This window comes from Haemorhous mexicanus, chromosome 3 (genome assembly GCF_027477595.1).
Source record: "Haemorhous mexicanus isolate bHaeMex1 chromosome 3, bHaeMex1.pri, whole genome shotgun sequence".
Taxonomy (NCBI): domain Eukaryota; kingdom Metazoa; phylum Chordata; class Aves; order Passeriformes; family Fringillidae; genus Haemorhous; species Haemorhous mexicanus.
The window spans coordinates 15293412-15313786 of NC_082343.1; the positions used below are offsets into that span (position 1 = coordinate 15293412).

Sequence of the window (20375 nt, forward strand, 5' to 3'; positions counted from 1 at the left end):
TCGCCGCGGCCCCGGCTCCGCTCCGCCCGCCGCAGGCCCGCACCTCAGGCGCGTCTGGCCCTGAGGACGCAGCGGCGGGGTGCGCGCCGTCCCACGGGGACGTGGGACGAGCCCTTCCGCGGCCGCCTCGGCGCCGCCCCGGCATCGCCCTCAGGTGCGGAACTCCCGCCTGCTGCGGGGGCCGGCGGAGCGCGGCGGCGGCGCGGAGCCGCGAGGGCCGTGGTGGGGCGGCAGGCCGGGGCCGGGCGGCAGGCCGGGGCCGGGCGGTGGGAGCCCGCGGCGAGGGCAGCCCGCGGCCGGACAAAGCATGGTGGATGCCGAGGCGGCAGCAGCAAGAACCCCGGCGGAGCCCCGCGGCAGCCTGGCAAGGTACGGGCGGGGAGGCTCGGCTGCCGCCCCCGCCAGAGCTGCCTCCGCGGGCCGGCGGGGATCGGCGCTGCTGGAGCGGCTGAGGAGGGACGGGGGGCGATAAAGCCCTGTTTTTTAACTTAATTTTTGCCTCCCGTGCTCGTCGTGCGGTCGTGAGGTTCTCCTTCCCCGCCGCCTCTCGCTTGTTTGCGTAGCGACCGCTGTGAGCTGGCGGCGCGGGGGGCGAACGGTCGGAGACGTAAATGTGGGGATTTTTTAGGGCTGGGTTTTTCCTTTTCCCCGGCTGGGAGGTGACGGGAGGCGGCAGGGTGGGGTCACAGCACGCGGGCGCGGAGTCCCTGCCCCGGCAGCGCGGGCAGCCGGCACATGTTGCAGCCAGAGCGGCGGGAGCAAGGCGGAGAGAGACGCAGTCTGCTGGGCAGGGATGAAAGTCCGGCCAGCTCAGCCCACCGTATGTTTGTCCTCGCTTTTAAAATTTTTGTTTATGTTTTATTTTAGTTTGTTCATTTAACCGTGGGGAGGCGGCGTTGGTGCTGCCGAAGCCGTGAGGTTTTCCGGGAGAAAGCCCGAGCCGTGGGGCTGCGGCAGCGCCGCGAGCTGCTGCAGTCCGCTCCTTGGCGGGAGGGGAGGGACAGAGGGCGGCGGTGGCGGAGCGGGGATCCTCGCAGCGCTCCTGGGGGTCACCTCGTTAGCCCTCTGCGACCCAGCGGTTAATGATTAACATCCGCGTCGGGATTCTAGACCGTGTAGTGCTGAGGCAGTGGCACTAAAGTATGGGCTTTGGTGGATCTGAAAGGGGAGAAAGTGGTATTTTTGCTGGACTTCGCCTGAATATATGTGCTCCTTCACGAGATGACGCTTTTTCTGTCAAACTTCCTGACACATCCTGTGCCCCATCAGGAGGGGACTTCAGGTTACTTGCAAGGATTGTGGCTAAACTGCAGCTCGCGACTCATTAGTCATCCTGCAAAAATTTGTGGTGAAAGTTACTTGAGTAACCCTTTAATCCGACTTCCCAAAATGCTCAGTGCTATTGGGGTTGATTATTAAATACTCATGGTAAGTTTTAACCATGCAAAATAAGAGCTTACGTGGTTTGGTTGTTGTTTTTTTTTTCCTTGTGGGGTTTTCTCCTTTCCTCCCCCCTCCTTTTTTTTTTTTTTTTTTTTTTTTTTTTTTTTTTTTTTTAATTTTAATGTATTTTGGACAGAAAGACTCGGTTTGGGCACAGAAGAAGTTTAGTCTGGCCGTGGAAAGATGCGTGCACAAAATTACATGCTGGACATGGCATCTGCGAGTTGTTGAGGAAACATGATTATAGCGTTATCCTTTGAGGAAATTTCTGGTAAATTATTGCTCTCCGTCTTAAAGAGAGAGACAGCCCGGAATCCAGTTCTCTTCCCAAGCTGCTCAAAGCCGTTCCGTGTTCTTCTTGCAGTTCCGCTTTGGCGACAGGCTCCGGTGCTGTCACCGAGGGCGTGTGCGGAGGGTGGGGCGGGGGCGGCAGATGACACTCGGGTGAGTGGCACGCTCGGGGTTCGGTTCGGATGCAGAGCCCAGTCTGCTGGCAGAGGCTCCCCTGCCGCCCGGGAACCAGCCGTGATGCCTGATAAACCAGCGGAGGAGTTCAATGAGCGCTGAATTGTTACGAAATGCGTGAAGGAAACGAAACGGAGAATCAGCTTATCTCATTTGGGAGATTTAATTTGTAATGGTTTGGCTTGGTATTTTTGGGTTTGTTTTTTTTTTTTTCTTCCTGGGGCTGTAAACAACTCGAGAAGACAAATATGTTTAGAAAAACAATACTGCCGTGGAGATGGATTAAAATACAGAATCTTTGTCTTGTACCTAAAAATGTAATATTGTCAGACAGAGTCAAAGCATTTTGGCTTAAAAGAAACCCTGGTTTTGCTGCTTGCTTTGAACGTGTGACTTTCTACAGGAGATGTTGTGCAGTACCGAGCTGTATGGCTGTAGACAACCTAAAGATAGAGCATAAAAAGGAAGAATGCATTTAAAGTAATTCTGTCACCTTGTTTTGCTTGGATTTATGCTCATTTCTTTTCCCCTCCATGAGGAAAATGCAGCAAGGTAGCACTGCTGAAGGGACTTGTTTTGAAGGTCATGCTTTAGATGGCTGGGAGTGCTAGCTGCCTGTCTGATGTCCTGTTTCATAATAAGTAAAGCTCACTAATCTCCCCAGAGATTGTTCCTAACGAACACAGTGTCGCTGGTAGTCAAAAAAGTTGTTGTTATTATTATTGCCTGTAAGCTGATCCTGAATTTTTTAAATACTTCTGGGTAATGAAGATGCTGCTGAGGAGATCAGTGGAGCAGTGGTGTTTGCTCAGGGAAAAAGCAGTGTTTGATGAGAAATGAGAGTGTATAAAGTGAGTCGTATTCTGTGCTGGAAAATCTGGGCAATTGTCTGTATGAATAAGTCACAGAGTATATAGAGGGGGGGAAAAACCAGGATTTGAGTCTTCATCTTCTTGCCTACCCTGGCAAAGATTCCTTGGAGAACCAAGTCTTTCAGAGGAGTGCTGCTCCATGGCGACTTGTGAGTGCTGAGACTCTGAGGAATTGTCATTTTGCTGCCACCTGGTGCAGCTATATTCACAGTGGATCCAGTTCTGACAGTGATTTTTTTGAGCTGGCTGTGTATTCCACTTGAAGGAGGGAAAAATGGTAGTGACAAAAGGCTGTGCCAGTGCTGATAATTTTTGAAACATAGGGTGTGATCATGTCTCCTACCACAGCCATTATTGTCATTATCACAGCAGCCAGGAAGCAGGGCTGGCTTGTCATTGATCTGTGCACTTGCCCAAAACCTGTATGGTCATATTGCTCCAAATTAACCAGAGGACAGGAAAAAGATTGTGCAGTATTGATTCAAATCCTCAACCAAGCTCTTTGGTACCTTGTTCTTTCTCCACAACTCTGAATTTTTGACAAATGTGTCAGATGATCTTGCAAAATCTTGACTTCAGGCGGGTTGCGAAACTTCTCAGAGCTGGTTTCTTGGTGGACTTTTCCTGTGTGCTGTCAGGCTTGTGCCTTGAGCTGCCAAGTGACTAAAGCAGCTCTGCTGGAAATGCACCAGGCTGACGTTCCAGATCTTCATCTTTTGCTGGATTTGGTTACGCTTCCTGCAGTAATAAAACCATAAATTGCTTCTTTTTGAAGAATATGCAGTCTGCATAGTAGAGGCTGGGAGGTTTCCTGTAGGTAGAGCTTAAAGTGTATAATTCTCCAACTTGCCAAGAACAGGCCAAAGGCAGGGTGGATGGAAGCTATTGGCAAGAGTGAACTTTCTCTGTAAAAAGCACAGAATATAGAAAAAACACATATTTCATCAAAATAATGAGAACTTCTTGTTTTCATGCTAATGTTTCTTGAAGGCCCTCTCACAGGTTGTTGGTTTGGTTTTCTTTTCTTATTATACCTCTTTATTACATTTTCTATTACTCTGTGGTAAAAATGCAGCAGTAATTTTGAAGCAAATAGGCATGAATTTACTTTTAAAATTCAAACTTTAAAAGTTTTTTCAGGTATATGCAATATTAATCCCTAATTCATTTTTAACCAGAATGTTAACAGTTAATTTAGGAAGAAGGTTGGGTGATTGGGTGCATGTGCAGTCATGGGGTTAGTGTTTGATGTTTCTGGTGTGTCATGGTCTCTGTTCATGTGAGTGCTTATTATGGAATCATAGTTGGAACAGGGATCCCCACAGGGGTCATTGGAGTCCAGCTCCTGGCCCTGCACGGGACAGCACTTCGCGTGGTTTGGAGAAGAATTTGTGCCTGTGAGTGTGGTTCACAAAAATTCCTAATGTGGTATCCCTCTTCTGCCACGTTCTGACCCCACAGAGATAAATTTAGATGTTTTTGTCAGTTCACAGTTGTATCCCTTTATGTAAGCAAGCACCCTTCATGTGCTTAAAAAACATCAAAAAAGAAATAAAATATGATTATGATCATGGTAGAATGAAATACAGGCTCTTCCTGTCATTTTAGGATAGAGTGAAGAAGTCACTGACCAAAGGTTGTGGAATAAACGTCAGACCTGTCCCGTCACATTTTACATAGGAAGCACTGACAGGTACCTGGGACTCAAGCCTGCTCTTTGCCTGTATCTCCCTCGCTGATTTCCTTGAGCCTTTTAGGATTTCGAAAGTGCCTAAGTATAAACCTCCCCCAGTTTCCAGATCGTGTAAAACCCAATGAAAGACTGGATCATTAAACTGTCTTGTGACGAACCGTGCAGAAGAATGATTGAATTGGTGCCTCGTGAGAGGCAATTAGCATTTAAGTAAGGAAAAGAATCCCTGTGTGTGATGGTGCTGAGAGTTTTCATGGGAGAATTGATGAAACAATTTCCATCAGCAGTTGGTTAAGAAAGCTTTGTTGTTTGGGAGAAATACCACAGTAAGAATTGAAAAGCATTTAATTTCGAGACAGTTTTGTTCGTCTTTGTAAATAACTTCTGAAATTTAGCAGCTGCTTCATCTTAAGCACACTCCGAAGAGTTAGTCTTGAGAGTGAATTGACCAAATCCCTTCAATTGTAAGCCAGCTATCTGGATCAAATGAGCAAGAAATCTTGACTTGTGGCTGGGAATGACTAATTTCCCCATAAAAGGGTAATTCCCCGAGGCTCAGTGGTTTATGAACCGGCAGACGACCTTCGTATTGGTATGGGATTTACAGGAGAGTTTACGGTGTGGTGAAGGTTTGTGTGCCTCACCGAGGTGTGTGTGCTGTGCTGTGGGATATGCAGGCTCCTGCCTGAATGTGCTCCCGAGAGCATCCTGCTGTATCCTGGGGCACTTCGGAGGCTGAAGCGGTGTCTGTGCTCCCTGCCTTGTGCTGGTGTAGCTGTTCGTGCAGCTGGGTGGTGAACTGAATTGAGGAACTAAGCGAGTTGAGAAATAACCTTTTCTGTTTGCTTGTCTTCTGGGTTATACATAATTTAACACAGTGAGCCATGCAAATATGGGAATTCATGAGCTGGGAAAGGGTGGAATCCTTTTAACTGAGTTTAAGGAGAGCTGCTGCTGAATGCCCAGCTGTATCCTGAATGTAGTGCTGGTTTATCTTACTTGAGCAATTATATTTTTAAATCTGGTATTTGAAAGTTAGAAACTGCTAATGGGAAGCTGTCTTTGGGATGGAAAATGTTGTTGCAAACTTATTGTTGATCTGCTTTTGAATAAAAACAATTAAAACCCATGCAGAACAACCTTAAGTTGGTTACTCAAGCCACTCTCAAGCTTTGTGGAAGCTCACTTTGGTCGGCAGGTAACAAGAACAGAAGGTGTTTCTAATCGGGTTAGATACTTATCTGCTGTTAACAAAAACGGGAGTTAGCTGCCTAGCCGGCTTAAAGATCCTTTAGAAAATCCTCCTGATACTTATATGCATCTTTAGCTGCCTAAAGCTGCTGGAGAAATTGTTCCCTTTCCCATAAACTTAGTAGGCTGGAACGAGATCTGTATCTTAGGTTTTACAGCTTTGAAGGACAACAATGAACTTCTCTGCTTACAACTCCACTGATTTTTCTGAACTTTAAATGAATTATTCAGAAAGATGAAGAACTTTTCCTGTAAATGTTAATTACACCTGAAACCAAAACCACTTGAAGGCAAAAGTATTTTTCACGTATTTGCATTTTAAAATGTAGGTTTTGCATTCTTAAATGTGTGTTTAGCTCAGTCCTGTAGGTTCAGAGGCAGATCCCAGAATTCTGAGATGAATATTCTCAGTATGAATTTGGTTTGAATTGAATTCTGAGTAACCACATAGCACTGGCAGGGAATATGGCTGGGAATTTTACCCTCCCAGTTGTGTATCCCATCACTCAAAGGCAGCAGCTTGGGGAAGTCAAATTGAAAACCAGCATTTATTTTTAACCCAGAAAGACAGTGGTAACCAGGGGTAGGTGTTGGCTTCATCAACTGTTCCAATTTACACTGTTCTTGTTTTTGAAACATAGTTTTTAGTAGTGTGTTTTGTGTCTAAGGTGGGCAAGAAGACAGAGCAGAGGTAGAATTTTGATGGCCTGAGGTATGGTGCTTGAAAGGATGGTTTTGTTAGTTGACTAAATAATGATTGCTCTCTGTGCAGACATAAAGGTGGTTGGAATATAGTTAAGGCAGGATTAATTACTGGTTTTATCTTAAAACTGAAAGAGATCAGGAGCAGATGAGTTGTCTTGTTTGTGGAAATTATGGTTATCTGCATTTTGTGTAGGTTTTCTAAATCATGAGTTGTATTTCAAATACAGCACAAAAGTAAGAAGAGAGTGTCTGTCCTGCAGACCTTCTCTCTTTGAATGCCCGCTGAAAGCATCAGTTGGGTTTGCAGTGTGTTATATCCATTCTTTCTCACCAGAACTAGCACTGATCCAAGCACGGGGTGTCTGCCAGGTAGGTGCTTCCTTATCCACTTCCTTGGCTGTCTAGTAATTATGGGCAGATATGGTGCAGCTGAAAGGAACCCCACAGCAAACAGCAGCCGTGGGTGGGTCACGCTGGGCCAGTCGCTGACCCCTGACCTGGGTACAGAAAGTGCCTGAGAAATTCGGGCCCGGCGTGTACCTTGTAGTGGAATGGGTGGCCCAGACTCTGTGCCTCTGGTGGAGCAGTGCTGGTTGTGCCCGGCCCTGCCCGAGGGAGCTCTGGGTGAAGGTGGGAACCAGCAGCAGTGTGCTGGTACATGAAGGCTGAGGCTGGTCACAGATGGGCTCTGCTGTGGCCTGGGCTGTGCCAGCCTTCCCTCTTCTCCTGCACCACTCCTGGTGTTTGTGCAGCGCATCAGCGGGTGATGGGAGCTGGCTGAAAACTAATTGCTGCTTTGTTGTCGGCTCTTTATCGTCCTCCAGCTAACTGAAATGATTCACCACAATCAAATCAGTGCAAAGGTAGATGGGACTGTGCAGCTTATGCAGGGGAAGGAATAAATTACAGGAATGAGTCAGCTATGACTGCAACTGTTTTAAACTGACATGGAACTGTGCTCCCCAACTTCTAATTGATGTGATGAATGACAATTAATTTTGTTCCAAGAAATATTTCTCTGCTGACACTTGGTTAAACCCCTTCTCTTGAGTCTTTATAATTTACTGTTCATTCAAGCTGATGCCTGTCAAGTGAAAACTAAAATTCTTCTTAAATCAGAAGCTGGCAGCTCCAGGTTATTTCTAACAAATTTACAATGTCATCATTCTCAAGCTTGAACTGACCTTGGAATGACATGGGAATTTTCAGCATTAACAAATTGGGAAAAACAGGTCACATCTGCTACCACAGGCCCTCAACTGGCATATTAAACTTTAATATTAATTTTTATAGTGAGTTGAGATCTTACACTTGGTTGTTAGTGTGAAATCTAAATTACTGGGGAAAAAAATGAGACCAACAACCCAAACTATTTTTACTGTTAAACAAATAAACCAAACCTTTTTCATCACAAGTTTTTTGTTGGTTTGGGTTTGGTTTTTTTTATGAGCAGTTAAACACCTTCATAGCTTTACACCTTCTAGTGTGGCTGCAGGCATGCCAGTGCAGAATGATAATGTTAGCATGATGCACTAATTTATTGAGACACTGCCATTGTTCAGATTGACTTATGGAGGTGAGGTGTACATGTGCAGCTACATTGCTTATTCATCCCTGTGGAAAACCATGACCAAACTCAAGCAGTCTATACCAGTAGAAAAATTGGAATATCCATTAAGCCTGGGACTGAGTTTACAGAATATTTTTCATAATGGCCTTTTCTTGCATATGCCTTTATCTTCTGTAGAAACACAAAATTTCAAATATTCAACTGAACATTCTTTCAGTCAATCCAAGGATTTAAGTTTAACAGGTTAAAAGAAAATATTTAGTTCTAACTTGCAGTGAATTCAGTAGGTGTACCATATTTAATTACTTTCTCAATCAAATCCAGAGTTTTTGTGAGAGACACCTGCAAATAACTCAAAAGACAGACGGGGTTGGGATAATCTGATTTACTGGTAGCTGACTTATTTAAAAATGGCTGAAAAAATAGATTACTCTGGTTGAAGGTTTGGGGATTTCAGCAGTTTGGTTTGGGGTTGGAAGTATTCCGTTAGAGACAGTGGTGAGCCTATGGTATCTCTTCCTTCTCTAAGTGTTCTGTCAAGCAGGAATTTCACATAGGGTGGTTTTAAAGAAATTAAAAGTAAGTTTTTACTGTTGAATAGCTTTGTAAAGATAACTTGATGCAAAGATAACTCTGCAGACTCTGTGGGTGTTGCTGCAGTATTTCTAAGCACCAATATAAAGTCAACAAAACTTCTGTTTCATAGATGTTATTTTAAATAGCACACCTTAAAAGGCAATGTTCTGGTAGCTTCTCTTTTCTGCTGAAGGAGCTAGTGGTAGAGGAAGACCTGAAATTAGTCCACATGGTGGCAGAAAACATAGTAAAACTTACTGTAAAGATTCTGGAATTCTGCTCCTCAGAACTTAGCATTCAGCAGTAAGTGAAAGAACTGTTTAGTCTTTTAATAGCACAGTTGAAAGGTGACATCAGTAGTGTGAGGCACAAATCAAGTAGGTATTAGAGAGAGGGAGTTTGGAGTTCTTATGAAGCTTTCACAAACTTGAATGCAGTAGGGATTTCCCCACCGTTTGTAGCAGCTTTTGACTAGTAAACTTCTGGAGTTTCACTGGAACGTGCCTGCTCTGAGCAATGTGAGTTATCTGATTGCTTGGAGATGCAAGACTCTAGACAACAAAACCCTGCTGCTGTGCAGCTGGTAGCAGTGTGAGAGATTTAAAGGCAGTGCTCACAGATCCCACAGATGGCTGCAGGGGCTGTCTGCACTGCTCCTGCAGCAGCTGGCTTCAGTAAGCATCTGCTGGCAGGTTTGTCGGATGATGCTCTCGCCTAATGAAGGCTGACTCGGCCAGTGCAGGAATGCCCGGTGCAGGAATGTGGTCACTTGTGGCTGGTGCTGGAGAAGAGCCCTGCTGGAGCATGTTTCCTCTGCTCGGTTGTGGTTGTGACTTGGGTGAGGTCAGAGCCTGCAAGTGGAGTCTTGTTTTGCTCTTGCACTCCAGAGCCATCCCTTGTGTAGGGTGCATGATGACTTCATGGTGTTTGTGCAGAGTGGACTGTTTTTGTATGAGGCATACACCTCATACCAAAATCCACTGATAGATAACTCTAAAAAAAAAATCTCCAACTAATTTTTACAGTAGTAAATTAAAGTAGTAAATTATTTCTTTTTGTTGTCGTTACTGTCGTATCAGAAATGACCAGACAGAAGGGGAAGGGCTGACTAATGAAAGTTCATCATGTACCTTGTATGGCAAATGTATATAGAGAAAATAATGTCATACATTTTTAATTATTAATTAGTGTTTTCTGAGGGTTCCTCTCTTGTGTGGTAATAGAATAGTGAGTCATTACAAGTTCTTGGTGTGGGGAAAAATTGAGGAACTAGGATAATTTACAGCAGTTGAAAATACAGAGAAATTCAAAGAATGGTTGGACAAAGTGAGACTAGGTTCAATTACATAAGTCAACATTGCTCAAATGCAAGTCTGGTCCTCTAAAACCGTATTACAGAAAACCAGAGGAGAGCTACTAGACAAATGCCTCACTACCATTGGTTCTCTTGGATGTGTGTGGGGGTTTTGGTGGGGTTGTTGGTTTTTTGGTGTTGCTTTTGAGGGGTTTTGGAGAAAAAATGTGCTGAAGATAACTAGTGGGAGACAGAATGTGAAGTTGCTTTGGCCTTTATTCAAACTCTTTTTAGTTCTTTATGCCTTGGGCTGTGTTTTAGGAAAATATATGCACATCCTTCCCTAGTCTTGCTACATTTACTTGGATCTTGAAATTCCATGCCTGAGTTTCACTGGTGTCCTTTGGTATTAAAATACTGGAAGATTAGAATTTCTCCCAAAGCTAAATAATATGCTCAAAGATGCCTCAAAGCAGATAAATGGAAATAATTAAAAGTAATGTTAAAACAAACATCAGTTGCTCTGAATTTCAGTGCAGTTGTTCGTGCTTTGAGTAGTGTGTTGCTATCGTGGTTACTTTCCTGCAGCTGGAACATTGTTTCAGGCTGTCTTGGTTGAAGAGCATGGAATACATTGACTGTTTCCAGCGGTATCCACTGTGTGAGACGGCCTTATTCTCCTGTTCTTAAGGTTTTCTTAATTACTGTCCTATGAAAGGGGATTTGTGTAAAATTCTGAGGGGGGATAGGGATTTGATGGTGTGCAGTTAGAAAATAAAGAGTGTTCAAGTTCTTTAAAGCTGGAAATAGCATGGGCTGGGTACAACAGCCCGGGGCTCTCAGCATCATCTCGCTCCAAAACTGCTGTTGTTCAGTCCAGAAATCTCTTGATTTACTGAACAGAGCTGAGCTATTAGACAACTGATTCATCTCACAGGAGGTTAGAAGGACTCCATATGGCTTGTGATGTGCTAAGCAGCTAAACCAGTTAATTTCAGAAGCAGCAGTGTCACTACTGCACGTGCTGTTGCTGGCACTGTCAGAAGTGGTGCTGCACATACAGCTGCTGCAAGGGATATCAGGCCCTAAACTGAATTTATATGAGAACATCCAAGTCTGCCCTAGCACCAGTTACAGTCTCTGCAAAGAGAGAAGGGTGGTGATGTCTGTTAGATACCTGAATTGCAGCTCGGCTTTGCCAGATTCCTGATAGTTTAGTCCTGGACCAGTAGAGTGGTAGGTATGCTACCTGCAGGTCATAGGGATTATCTTATCTTTTGTCAACTCCAGTAAGTAAATGGGCTTGTAATGCTTGGGTTTGGCAGTCAGATAATGTAGATGTGGTACTCAGCCCACTTAGAAAATACAGCCTAACTCCTGCCCTCAGAAAGGTATTTACAGTGAAAAGCCATGGCTTCTGTCAGACTCGAAGGAGGTGGAAAAGTTGGATGTTTTACCTTGGGCTTTTACATCAGTTGATTAGATTGGTTCAGCTGCTTGTGGATCCACAGCCTGGAACAGGGTAGAGGCTGTGTTTGCTTATGGTGGTGATACTATTTACTGTGCTTTGTGAGATGGAACCACTGTCACCTCGCCAGACTTGTACCGTTTCTGCTGAAAAACTCTACCAAGTCCAACAGTAAATGGGGATTTTTCTGCTCAGGATCCTGGTCTCATTTGCTGCATTGGATTGCAGTCATAGTGGACTGAAGGGTTTTGTTAAGTGTTTGAAATAAATTCCTTGCAAATGGTGTCTCATTGTGTCAGAAGAGTCTCAGGTCAAGTATCCAGATGCCTTAGAGGTGTTGAATACTATCAGCTTGGTAAGCTGGGGGCTGTGACACATGAGCTCTGTGGTGTTGCATAACCTGGAAAATCAAGCTTTGATTGAGCTCTTGTTTGTTGGCTGTTCCTAGGAGGGAGCAGTCACCCTGTTGTCTCTGGGGTCCAGGGATCATAGGTCAGATACCACCTCATTTGTTGCTTAGTGGGAAGTGCTGTTGAGGATAGGGCGGATAAGCCCTGATGTACATGCTGAGCTCTGTGGAACAGCACAAAACAGGGACTGCTCCTTCTCCAGTATTTTTGTGTCTAGTGAAAAATAAATGTAGAAAACCAGTGTACTTATTTGTTTTTAGTGACAGTTAAAGAGGAGGACAAAGTTTCTTTGAAGTCTATGTGACCAAACCCAGTGCTTTCTGAACAGTTCAGCTGTTTATCTTAAATAATGGCACTGACCACAAGCATGGTTTTGTCTTTGAGATATAGAAGAAAACTACTTTAAAATTAGAACAGAAACTTCATAGGTGACTGAGAGTAGAATATGAAATAAAGTAGATCTGGCCTGAACCTCTACACAGATAAATAGGCAGATGCTACTTGAGGAAGCACAGGCATTTTTCTGAGAGGCCGTGTTTCTAGGATTTGGCTGTGGATTTCAGTTCCAGAAAAACACCCACATACCCCCTTTTGGATTTAATGATGGTTATGGGTCAAGTAAAAGAAAAAAGATTACTGATTATTTACTTGCTGCTTTCGTCTTAAATTTTTAGAAGTTTAGTGTTTAACTTGTTGAGGAGTAAAACAAAGTAAGGCTGATGAAACCATAAGAGACCAAGGGTCAGTGTAGCTCAGGTGTCTGGGGATGGCTGAAAAAAAGAAAACAGCAGCAAGTACAAGGTGTGCTTCTCAGTCTGCTTCCCTGTCTGCTGTTGCTCTGTGACCTCAGGGCCTGAGGCACTGCTCACAGCTGGGCTTCCAGCAGTCAGTGCAAATTCTTTATTACATTAGGTTTTTCTGATCTTCCAGTAGTCATTTATATTCCTGGCACATGAAAGTGTCTTTGACAGTGAGTTCTGTATGTGACTTCAGCATAGTCTTTGTAACCTTCTTATTCATTCTGAATTATTTGTGGAGCTTGTACATTGATGTACCCCAGGGCTAGTAAACAGTTTGGTAAGCACTGCTCTAGAGGAACACACTGTTTTCATGTTGCTCCTTGTACTGTATGCCTTGTACCTGCATTCTGTCAGCTGTGGAAGAAAGAGGGATTGATCCATTTTCTCCCCCAGTAAAAACTGAAGATGGATCATGGAACTTTTTGTATGACAAAGATGTACACATACTGTTCCAAGTCTTGCATATATGAGAGACCTCTCCTTTTTTATTTCTTTTCAGGTTCTTTTCCTTCCTCGTAATATTTACACTTCTACTTTCATTTACTGTTTGAATTCCCTTTTTCCAGTTGGAAGGGGAAAAAAATTCCAAGTTCTTGTTCTCTTCTGTCTGAATATCAGCAATGCAGCTGGCAAGTTTTGTCAGCCTTTCTTCCGAGGAGCAGCCGAGTGAAATTGTCAGAAACTGATTGTGTGCTTTAAAACTTGGCTCTGCCCGTTAGGTAGTTGGAAGGTGTGAGAGTACAAGTATAAAAGCTTGAAACCTAATTTAAAAATAACTGACCTTATCATATAGCAATTTATTCTATACCCTTCAGCTCACCTTACTAGCAAAAAAAAAAAAGTTTCTCAGTCTGCCAAGCTAAGGGCTCAGATTCTAATTATTATACAGTCAAGTGTTTAAAGGGGATCTAAATGAGAAGCAGAAACTGCTGGCTAATTTAGACTCACCATGAAAAGCTGCGTAACTTTCCTAAGCTGGAAATGGAAACTTCACATTTGTACCAGCTTGGTGATGAAACCCCAAACCATATGTGTGTGTATTGGAGACAGATAGACAGACTAGCTTTTGCTTCTTCGGGGGTGTACGTAACCTTGGTTTTTAGGCTACTAACTGGCATTTGAAAGCAGTTTGCATTTTTAATGAGATCAAGAAGTTGCTATGAAGAAAGCTAAAAATCTTTTTTTAAATTTATTTCTAGATATGAGAAATGAGTGTTGGACGCAGAAGATTAAAGCTGCTGGGAATTCTGATGATGGTAAACATTTTTATTTATGTGATTGTGGAAGTCTCCAAGAGTGGCAGCCAAGACAAGAATGCAAAAGGCCGTGTTGTTATACCACGTAGCAAATTCTGGAGGAAATACACTCCTCACAAAGCTTATTGGAACAAACAGCAACAGAAGCTTGAGTTGCTGTACAACCCTATTTTGTCCTTGCTTTCCAATATGACTGTGGAAGAGAACTTGGTTTCTAACCTGAGCGTCCTCAGTTCCTGTGACCCTGACCCCTTGGTGCACTCAGAGGTTAGTGACTTTGCAAACTTGCCAGACAGATTCAAAGACTTCCTCCTCTATTTGAGGTGTAGAAATTACTCATTGCTAATGGATCAGCCAAACAAGTGTGAACAGAAACCTTTCCTGCTGCTGGCTATTAAGTCACTTATACCCCATTTTGATAGAAGACAAGCAATTAGGGAATCCTGGGGCAAGGAAATAGAATCAGGGGATGTGATAGTCAGAAGGGTCTTCTTACTTGGGCAGACCCCACCAGAGGATCATTTTCCTGACCTTTCACACATGATTAAATTTGAGAGTGACACCCACCATGACATTCTCCTCTGGAACTACAGAGACACTTTCTTCAATCTGACTCTGAAAGAGGTGCTGTTTCTGAAGTGGGTCAGCAGTAGCTGCGCAAATGTCCAGTTTATTTTTAAGGGTGATGATGATGTTTTTGTGAATACCAATCAGATCCTGGATTACTTGAAGAGCTTATCAAAGGAAAAAGCCAAAGACTTATTTATAGGTGATGTGATCAAAGATGCTGGACCTCACAGAGAGAAAAAATTGAAGTACTACATCCCAGAGAGCGTTTATGAAGGTTCGTATCCGCCATACGCGGGAGGCGGTGGGTTCCTGTACTCTGGTGATCTGGCACTAAGACTGAATAATGCATCTGACCAGGTACTCCTCTACCCTATCGATGATGTTTATACTGGAATGTGCCTTCAGAAGCTTGGGCTTGCTCCGGAAAAACACAAAGGCTTCAAAACATTTGATATCGAAGAGAAATACAGAAATAACATCTGTTCCTACACAAACTTAATGTTAGTGCATAGTAGAAAACCTCAAGAAATGATTAAGATTTGGACACGCTTGCAAGACCCACACTTAAATTGTTAAAATAATGTGCAGAAGTGTCTTAAGTCCTAAAAACTTGGCAAGTTTGGATCACTGAAGCTCTGTTTAATAGCTGAATTTTTGCTGTAAACTTTTTCCTGTACTTCTGAAATCGAGAGTAATACTAAAATTTGAAGGGATGGCTTGAAGACTTGGTCCTGACTTTTCCACTGGTGGTCCTGGTGGTCGTTATGTTTCAATATTGGTCTTAATTTTAAAAAAGACTTTGAGGCTATAACTAGCTGTCAGTGACTGGCTAGCTGTACTGGAAACAGGGATTGCCTGCCACAATGCATCTTTCATCAATTGTGATGGTGAAAAATAATTTTCCCTTGAGTGGTGTTTGTGTGTGGAAACCACTGTAAATTGAAAATACACAAATTGGGGGAATGTAATTTTACTTTTAGATATGATACGGTTACAAGACTTTAAATTTTAGGGGATTTTTATTTTATTTACAGTTTTCAGTTCTTTTGCACCCTGGAGCAGTATTTTTTTCCTTCCCTTACAATCCTTTGTGCAAAGTGTATGTGTGTCTGAAAGATTTACCTTTTTATTAGATGAAGCTTTTTTTTTTTTAACAACAACAACAAAAAAAGGATAATTCTGCTTGAAATGCCCCCTAAGAGCTCAATGTGTAAGGGAAAAGATGAGGTTTTTTTAGGGCTGGGCAGGTAGGGCTTCCCCTGCCTCAGGCCTACATACTGAAGCTGACTTGTTGCTCATGTTATTTGTGTGGAAAGCTACTCTGGTCAATCCTGTCAATCCTTGTTTTCTGTTTGGGCACTAAATGTGATCAGGTAGCTTGATTTGCTGGAAATGACTGAAATTGCACATTGCTTCTTGAGAGCATGGTTTGGGTCTCCTGTAAAGCGCCAGTGAATCCAGAATTGTGCACATCCCAAAAGTTTTGAATTCCAAATCAAACTTTGAAGTTTGCATGAAGCCTCATGTAGAGTTACATGTGTCCTCGAAACTCAGATCTTCTCTATTTCCACATCTTGCTTAGAAGAATTACTCTAAATAGTGGTCGCTTTCTTTGTATATGTAGAAGTGCCTGTCTATTTATTGTTCAGATTGAAGACCAAAACATTTTCTTAAATATATTTTGTGTAACATTTTATTTGTATAGTGTTGTCACTTGGATATTTAAATAGAGCATGATATTTTAAATCTGAGATGTGTAACGTGGTAAATAAAGCTAATTGTTATTTTTGAACTTGAAAAATAAAATGTGATTTAAATATTTCTGATAATGCTTCATGTTGACCTGTAGAGCAGTTGCGCTCTACATTTCAGAAGTTCAGAAACAAAAGGTTTTATTTGACAGATTTATCTAAGCTTGTGTAGCAGACTATCAAGACAATGTCACAGCTGTACCAATATTTATTAGATGCTGGAATAGATGGACAACTCTGGTGAAAGCAAGGGTGACATTAAGTGCCTTGGGACAAACAGTATGTACAGAAATAATTGTACAATACCATAGCTGGTGCAACTGAAAGGAGTCAAGGAGTGGATTGAATGGCTGGCACTTGAATTTTTGATTGAAACAACTTGGCAGCAACAGCTCTTTTCTGCTTTTTCACCAGCTTTCTTTTTCCTCTGTTTACCTGCAAAAAATGGGGTGCTTTATTTGTCCAGGGAGAGGTGAGGTGTTCTGGTCTTCCACCTCTTTGTTCTGTAGACGATCATGTTGACCCCATGGAGGATAAAAGACAAGCTGTGCTCTGGTGTTGTGCTGTGAGGTTTGACCTTGTGCTTTGTCATTCCTCATGGGAAGTGACACCTTTCTGAAAGAGCTGCAGGTTTTACATGAGTTACTTCCTACCCTGTTTCTTTAAATATTCATGGGATTTTCCTCAAGATTTGGGCCAAGTGAAAGAAAATAAGTTGTGCTGATGGTGAGAGATGCAAGGAGAGATGTAGTGTTAAGAGTCTTGGTGTGGGGGAAGGAGGAAGGGGGACAGAGAAAAAGTGAGGCAGAGATGAAAAGGAGGGCACTAGGGGAGAGTGGAGACATGGAGGGGAAAGAGAGGCAGAGACAAGTGAGGACTGAACAAACTGCTGAGGTCTGTGGGAAGATCAAACACAAACAGGAGGATTGCAGCAAAAAGAGGGACAGGAAAAAAGCCCAAGAATTAAATTGCGTGAGTAAGGTAGGGTGGAGTGTACATGTGATGTTAAGTGAAACGGGTGTGATTGGTGGAGTGCCAGCATTAATTATTTAATTTATACCTTTCCTGGCAACCATGAGGTAAAAACCAGGTCTCTTGCGTGGGACACACCTGACAATAAGGAAAAACAGGCTGAGTGGCACCTGGGGAGGAGAAATGCTGTGAGAAAGCATTTCCCCACCCTCTGAAGAGACAGGAGAAAGGGCAGAGGACAAGGCTGAGCGGGCGGTGCTGGGGGGCCAAATAGGCAAAAGGTGCTGGGGGAGAAATCTGACAGACCACTTTTGTTTACTCCAGGTGTAGAGGAGCACTGGTGGCTGTGCCTGGTCCACTCCGATGGAGAAAGAATTGTCTTGGCAATTGGCAAATAGTTGGGAGTGTGTGAAGAGTAAGGGGAATAAATAGTAAGGGGAGATAAAGGAACAGAATGCATCCAAAAGCACGATGGGAATGGGATTTGGGGACACAGAAGGTGAAAAGTCTTTAAAAAGTATGTGCAACAAACTGTAACTGCTGCATTGTACTGTATCTTTCTTAAATACTGTTAAACACTTAAATTTCTATTATATTTTTCTTAAATTGAAAGGAAGGAGTATACTAAGATGAAGGCATGAGAAAATTTGACTACAATAGAAAGAATGGAATTTGGAAACTGAAATAAGATGTGTTTGGTTGAGACAGCTGAATGTGGATGCAGTCTTTGTTCTTTTTTCTTCCCTGAATACAGCAGGGAAAATGAAGTGCTGCTATGATTAAATAATGCTGCATCAGGGTGAGCCATTAGAATCCATTAGCTTGTTTGTATAAAAGCTCAGGCCTTTGCTTCAAAATCCAGTTGGGAGAAGAAAATACAGGATAAGGAAGGTAAATAAGCTATAATTAATGCACAAATTATAAGGTTTATCTTCCAGAGGATGGAGTCCCTGTTTTCTGCCAGCTGGTTCCTTGGCCTGACTGCATTTTACACTTGGATCCCTTCCTCCCCTACCCAGTTGTGTTATGCAGGCTTGAGTGAAATGTAGCACTTGACAGGGCTGGTGATAAGAGAATTCCTGGCAGTTCTTTTCTGCTTTTCAGTGTTGGAAGCACAGAAAGCCAAACTTCAAAAAGGGTTTTGGCTGGAAAGTACACGAAAGAGGCCTATTAGAATTCACTGGAAGGTTTGCATTGGGTATGCAAGTCAGCAAGGATCCTCATGCAGGTAATGCTGAATTTGGGGCTTTGTGATGCAGCAGTGAGCAATCCAGCTTTTATCTGGTGCTGCTGTTCTGATCTAGCCCACAGTCAGTATTCACCCCCTGAAATTCGGCTCCTTTCCCTTCTGCCTTACTGCACCTCATATGTGTAAGATTTCCACTCCAGTTGTGTTTGCTTGAGGGCACCGATCCAAATGAGTTCATGTCTGCACTGAGCTATTTCCTTCTCAGAATTGTCATGAAACCAACTTAGCAAGCAAATAGGGCAGGGAGAGCTGCTTAATGAATCCCTTTCATGGACAGAAATTATGGAGGTGGTTCTGAATGGAGCAATGTCTGTCAATCAGCCTGAGCACAAAACACTCTTCAAATTCTCTCCTTTCTCTTCCTCAAATTTTTTAAAGCTGTTGCCCCCCTCCTTGCTGGATGGAGGGGAGGACAGGAGTGGGAGTGAGAATTAAAGTAAACTGCAGTTCTGGAAGCAAATTTTCAAAATGTCAGGAGTGATGAAATACTGAGCAGGTCAGCTTTCAGTTGTTGTGCTCAGACCAGGTATTTGATTGCTAATCACAATTTATATTTGTATTGGCTCAGCCTGCTCTAAGTAGTGTTTAAACAGCTCTGGCTGGATTCTGCTGAGGGGTGGCTGAGCAACACCCTCTGGGCTTTGTAGGCCAGCCTTTTCAAAAGATAAAGAGTCCATTTGTCAATGAAAACATTTGTACCCTGTCTAATAATACCTGACTCAACCAGGTCAGCTGGGCTTAAGTTGGTCTTGGGGTGTCAGTCATCATTTCAGGCTCTGTTAACATCTGTATAGGTATGGAACAAATCTCTGTGACTTCAATTTTTGCTCAGTTTTCTGTATTTTCATGTTATTGCAGCTATATATATTTTTTTTTAAGTTGCCTTCAAGCCTAAAGACTTCAGACATGAGTTATGTGCTTCAGGTGAATGCACAGTGGGTTTCCTGTCAGAAATGCATCAAGATAAATTTGACAATTTCAAATTTTATATGGAGAGAATTCCAATCAGTCTCCTAATTTCTAGGCTCCTTGATTTACCTATGTGTGTTCAACGTGTGTCATTTCCAGTCTTTCCTGCTAAGCTCTCCATCTAAATGAATCCATCTTTCCTGCATTGTCACATTTTTATTCCGTCTGTCCCCTCATCTCTTGGTGGACACTTGTGTGTTTGCCTCTCAAGTAAACCTCAAGGTTTTCTGAGAAAGTTACAAAAAATTTACAAAATCACTTCTATCAGAGCCTGATATCAAACTGTTTCAAACAGGGGAGTAAATGGAGGAAAAATGCTGAGCTGCCAAACAAGCTGTGAACTTTCTGACTTTGGAGTTGGCTTTTCTACTGCCACTGCCATTGTAATTTCTTTAAACAAAAGTGCTCTGGACAGATTTGGAGAGAATTTCTACAGGGATTAGAAATAATCCCCTGGCATCTCCTGTTAGATTTTTAAGACCAGAGCTACAGCTTAGTATTTGCTGTATTTTTGTGTCCTTTTCCCCTCTTCCTCCATCCCTCTAGATAAATTTTGGCTAAATTCTGCAAAGATGATTCATTTGTGTTTCCTCATTCGTCTTAAATGTGTCATGTTTTTTTCCTCACTACTCCTATCACTTATACTCCCCCTCTTCCTCCCCTCAAAAGTCAATGTCTTATGACAGCCCAAATTTTACCTTTTTTTGGGGACATTACATCCACACTGTGCTGGCAGATCAGTGCTGGCACACAGGATGCCTGTGTGTGATGAGTATTTGAAAGCCCTGCTGAAAGGAAGTCACAAGATTTAAGAATGTAGGCCTTTCATTTGCACAATAAATTTGAGTTGTGACTTCAGAAAACATCATCCTTCAAGCCACTTCTTCTCTGTCTTCTTACCTGTAGGATCATTCTGGTTCTTAATATTTTGTGCTCTTGCTTTCCTGGTATCCTGTAACATTAGATTGTGATAGAGCTAGAAATAATTGTGTGATTTCTGCTCAGTCTATAGAACTGCTTGGCCAAGTGGGGAGGCTCTCACCTGTCTTTAGCAGATCAGA

At 42.9% G+C, this 20375-nt stretch overlaps 2 protein-coding genes across 4 annotated transcripts in view; both read left to right on the forward strand.

Moving 5' to 3' along the window:
* The first annotated feature begins 18 nt into the window (after nucleotides 1-18).
* Nucleotides 19-16192, forward strand: B3GNT2 (UDP-GlcNAc:betaGal beta-1,3-N-acetylglucosaminyltransferase 2). Of its 3 annotated transcripts, none has more exons than XM_059840955.1 (2): nucleotides 19-154; nucleotides 13747-16192. In XM_059840955.1, the coding sequence occupies exon 2, from the start codon at nucleotides 13756-13758 to the stop codon at nucleotides 14947-14949; it is 1194 nt and encodes a 397-aa protein (XP_059696938.1). In that variant the 5' UTR covers nucleotides 19-154; nucleotides 13747-13755; the 3' UTR covers nucleotides 14950-16192. The 3 variants fall into 3 exon arrangements, with proteins under 3 accessions (XP_059696938.1, XP_059696937.1, XP_059696939.1); XM_059840954.1 differs by lacking the exon at nucleotides 19-154 and adding an exon at nucleotides 670-820; XM_059840956.1 differs by lacking the exon at nucleotides 19-154 and adding an exon at nucleotides 1924-2077.
* LOC132324629 (uncharacterized) overlaps nucleotides 171-20375 on the forward strand; it is a 46523-nt gene continuing 26318 nt past the window's right edge. The window contains exon 1 of the mRNA XM_059840952.1: nucleotides 171-369. The gene's annotated coding sequence lies outside the window, so the exon portion shown is untranslated. The remainder of the gene's footprint in view (nucleotides 370-20375) is intronic.

Bases quoted from the DNA above. Each gene is read 5' to 3' on its own strand.
- B3GNT2 (XM_059840955.1), top strand. From the start codon at position 13,756: ATGAGTGTTGGACGCAGAAGATTAAAGCTGCTGGGAATTCTGATGATG.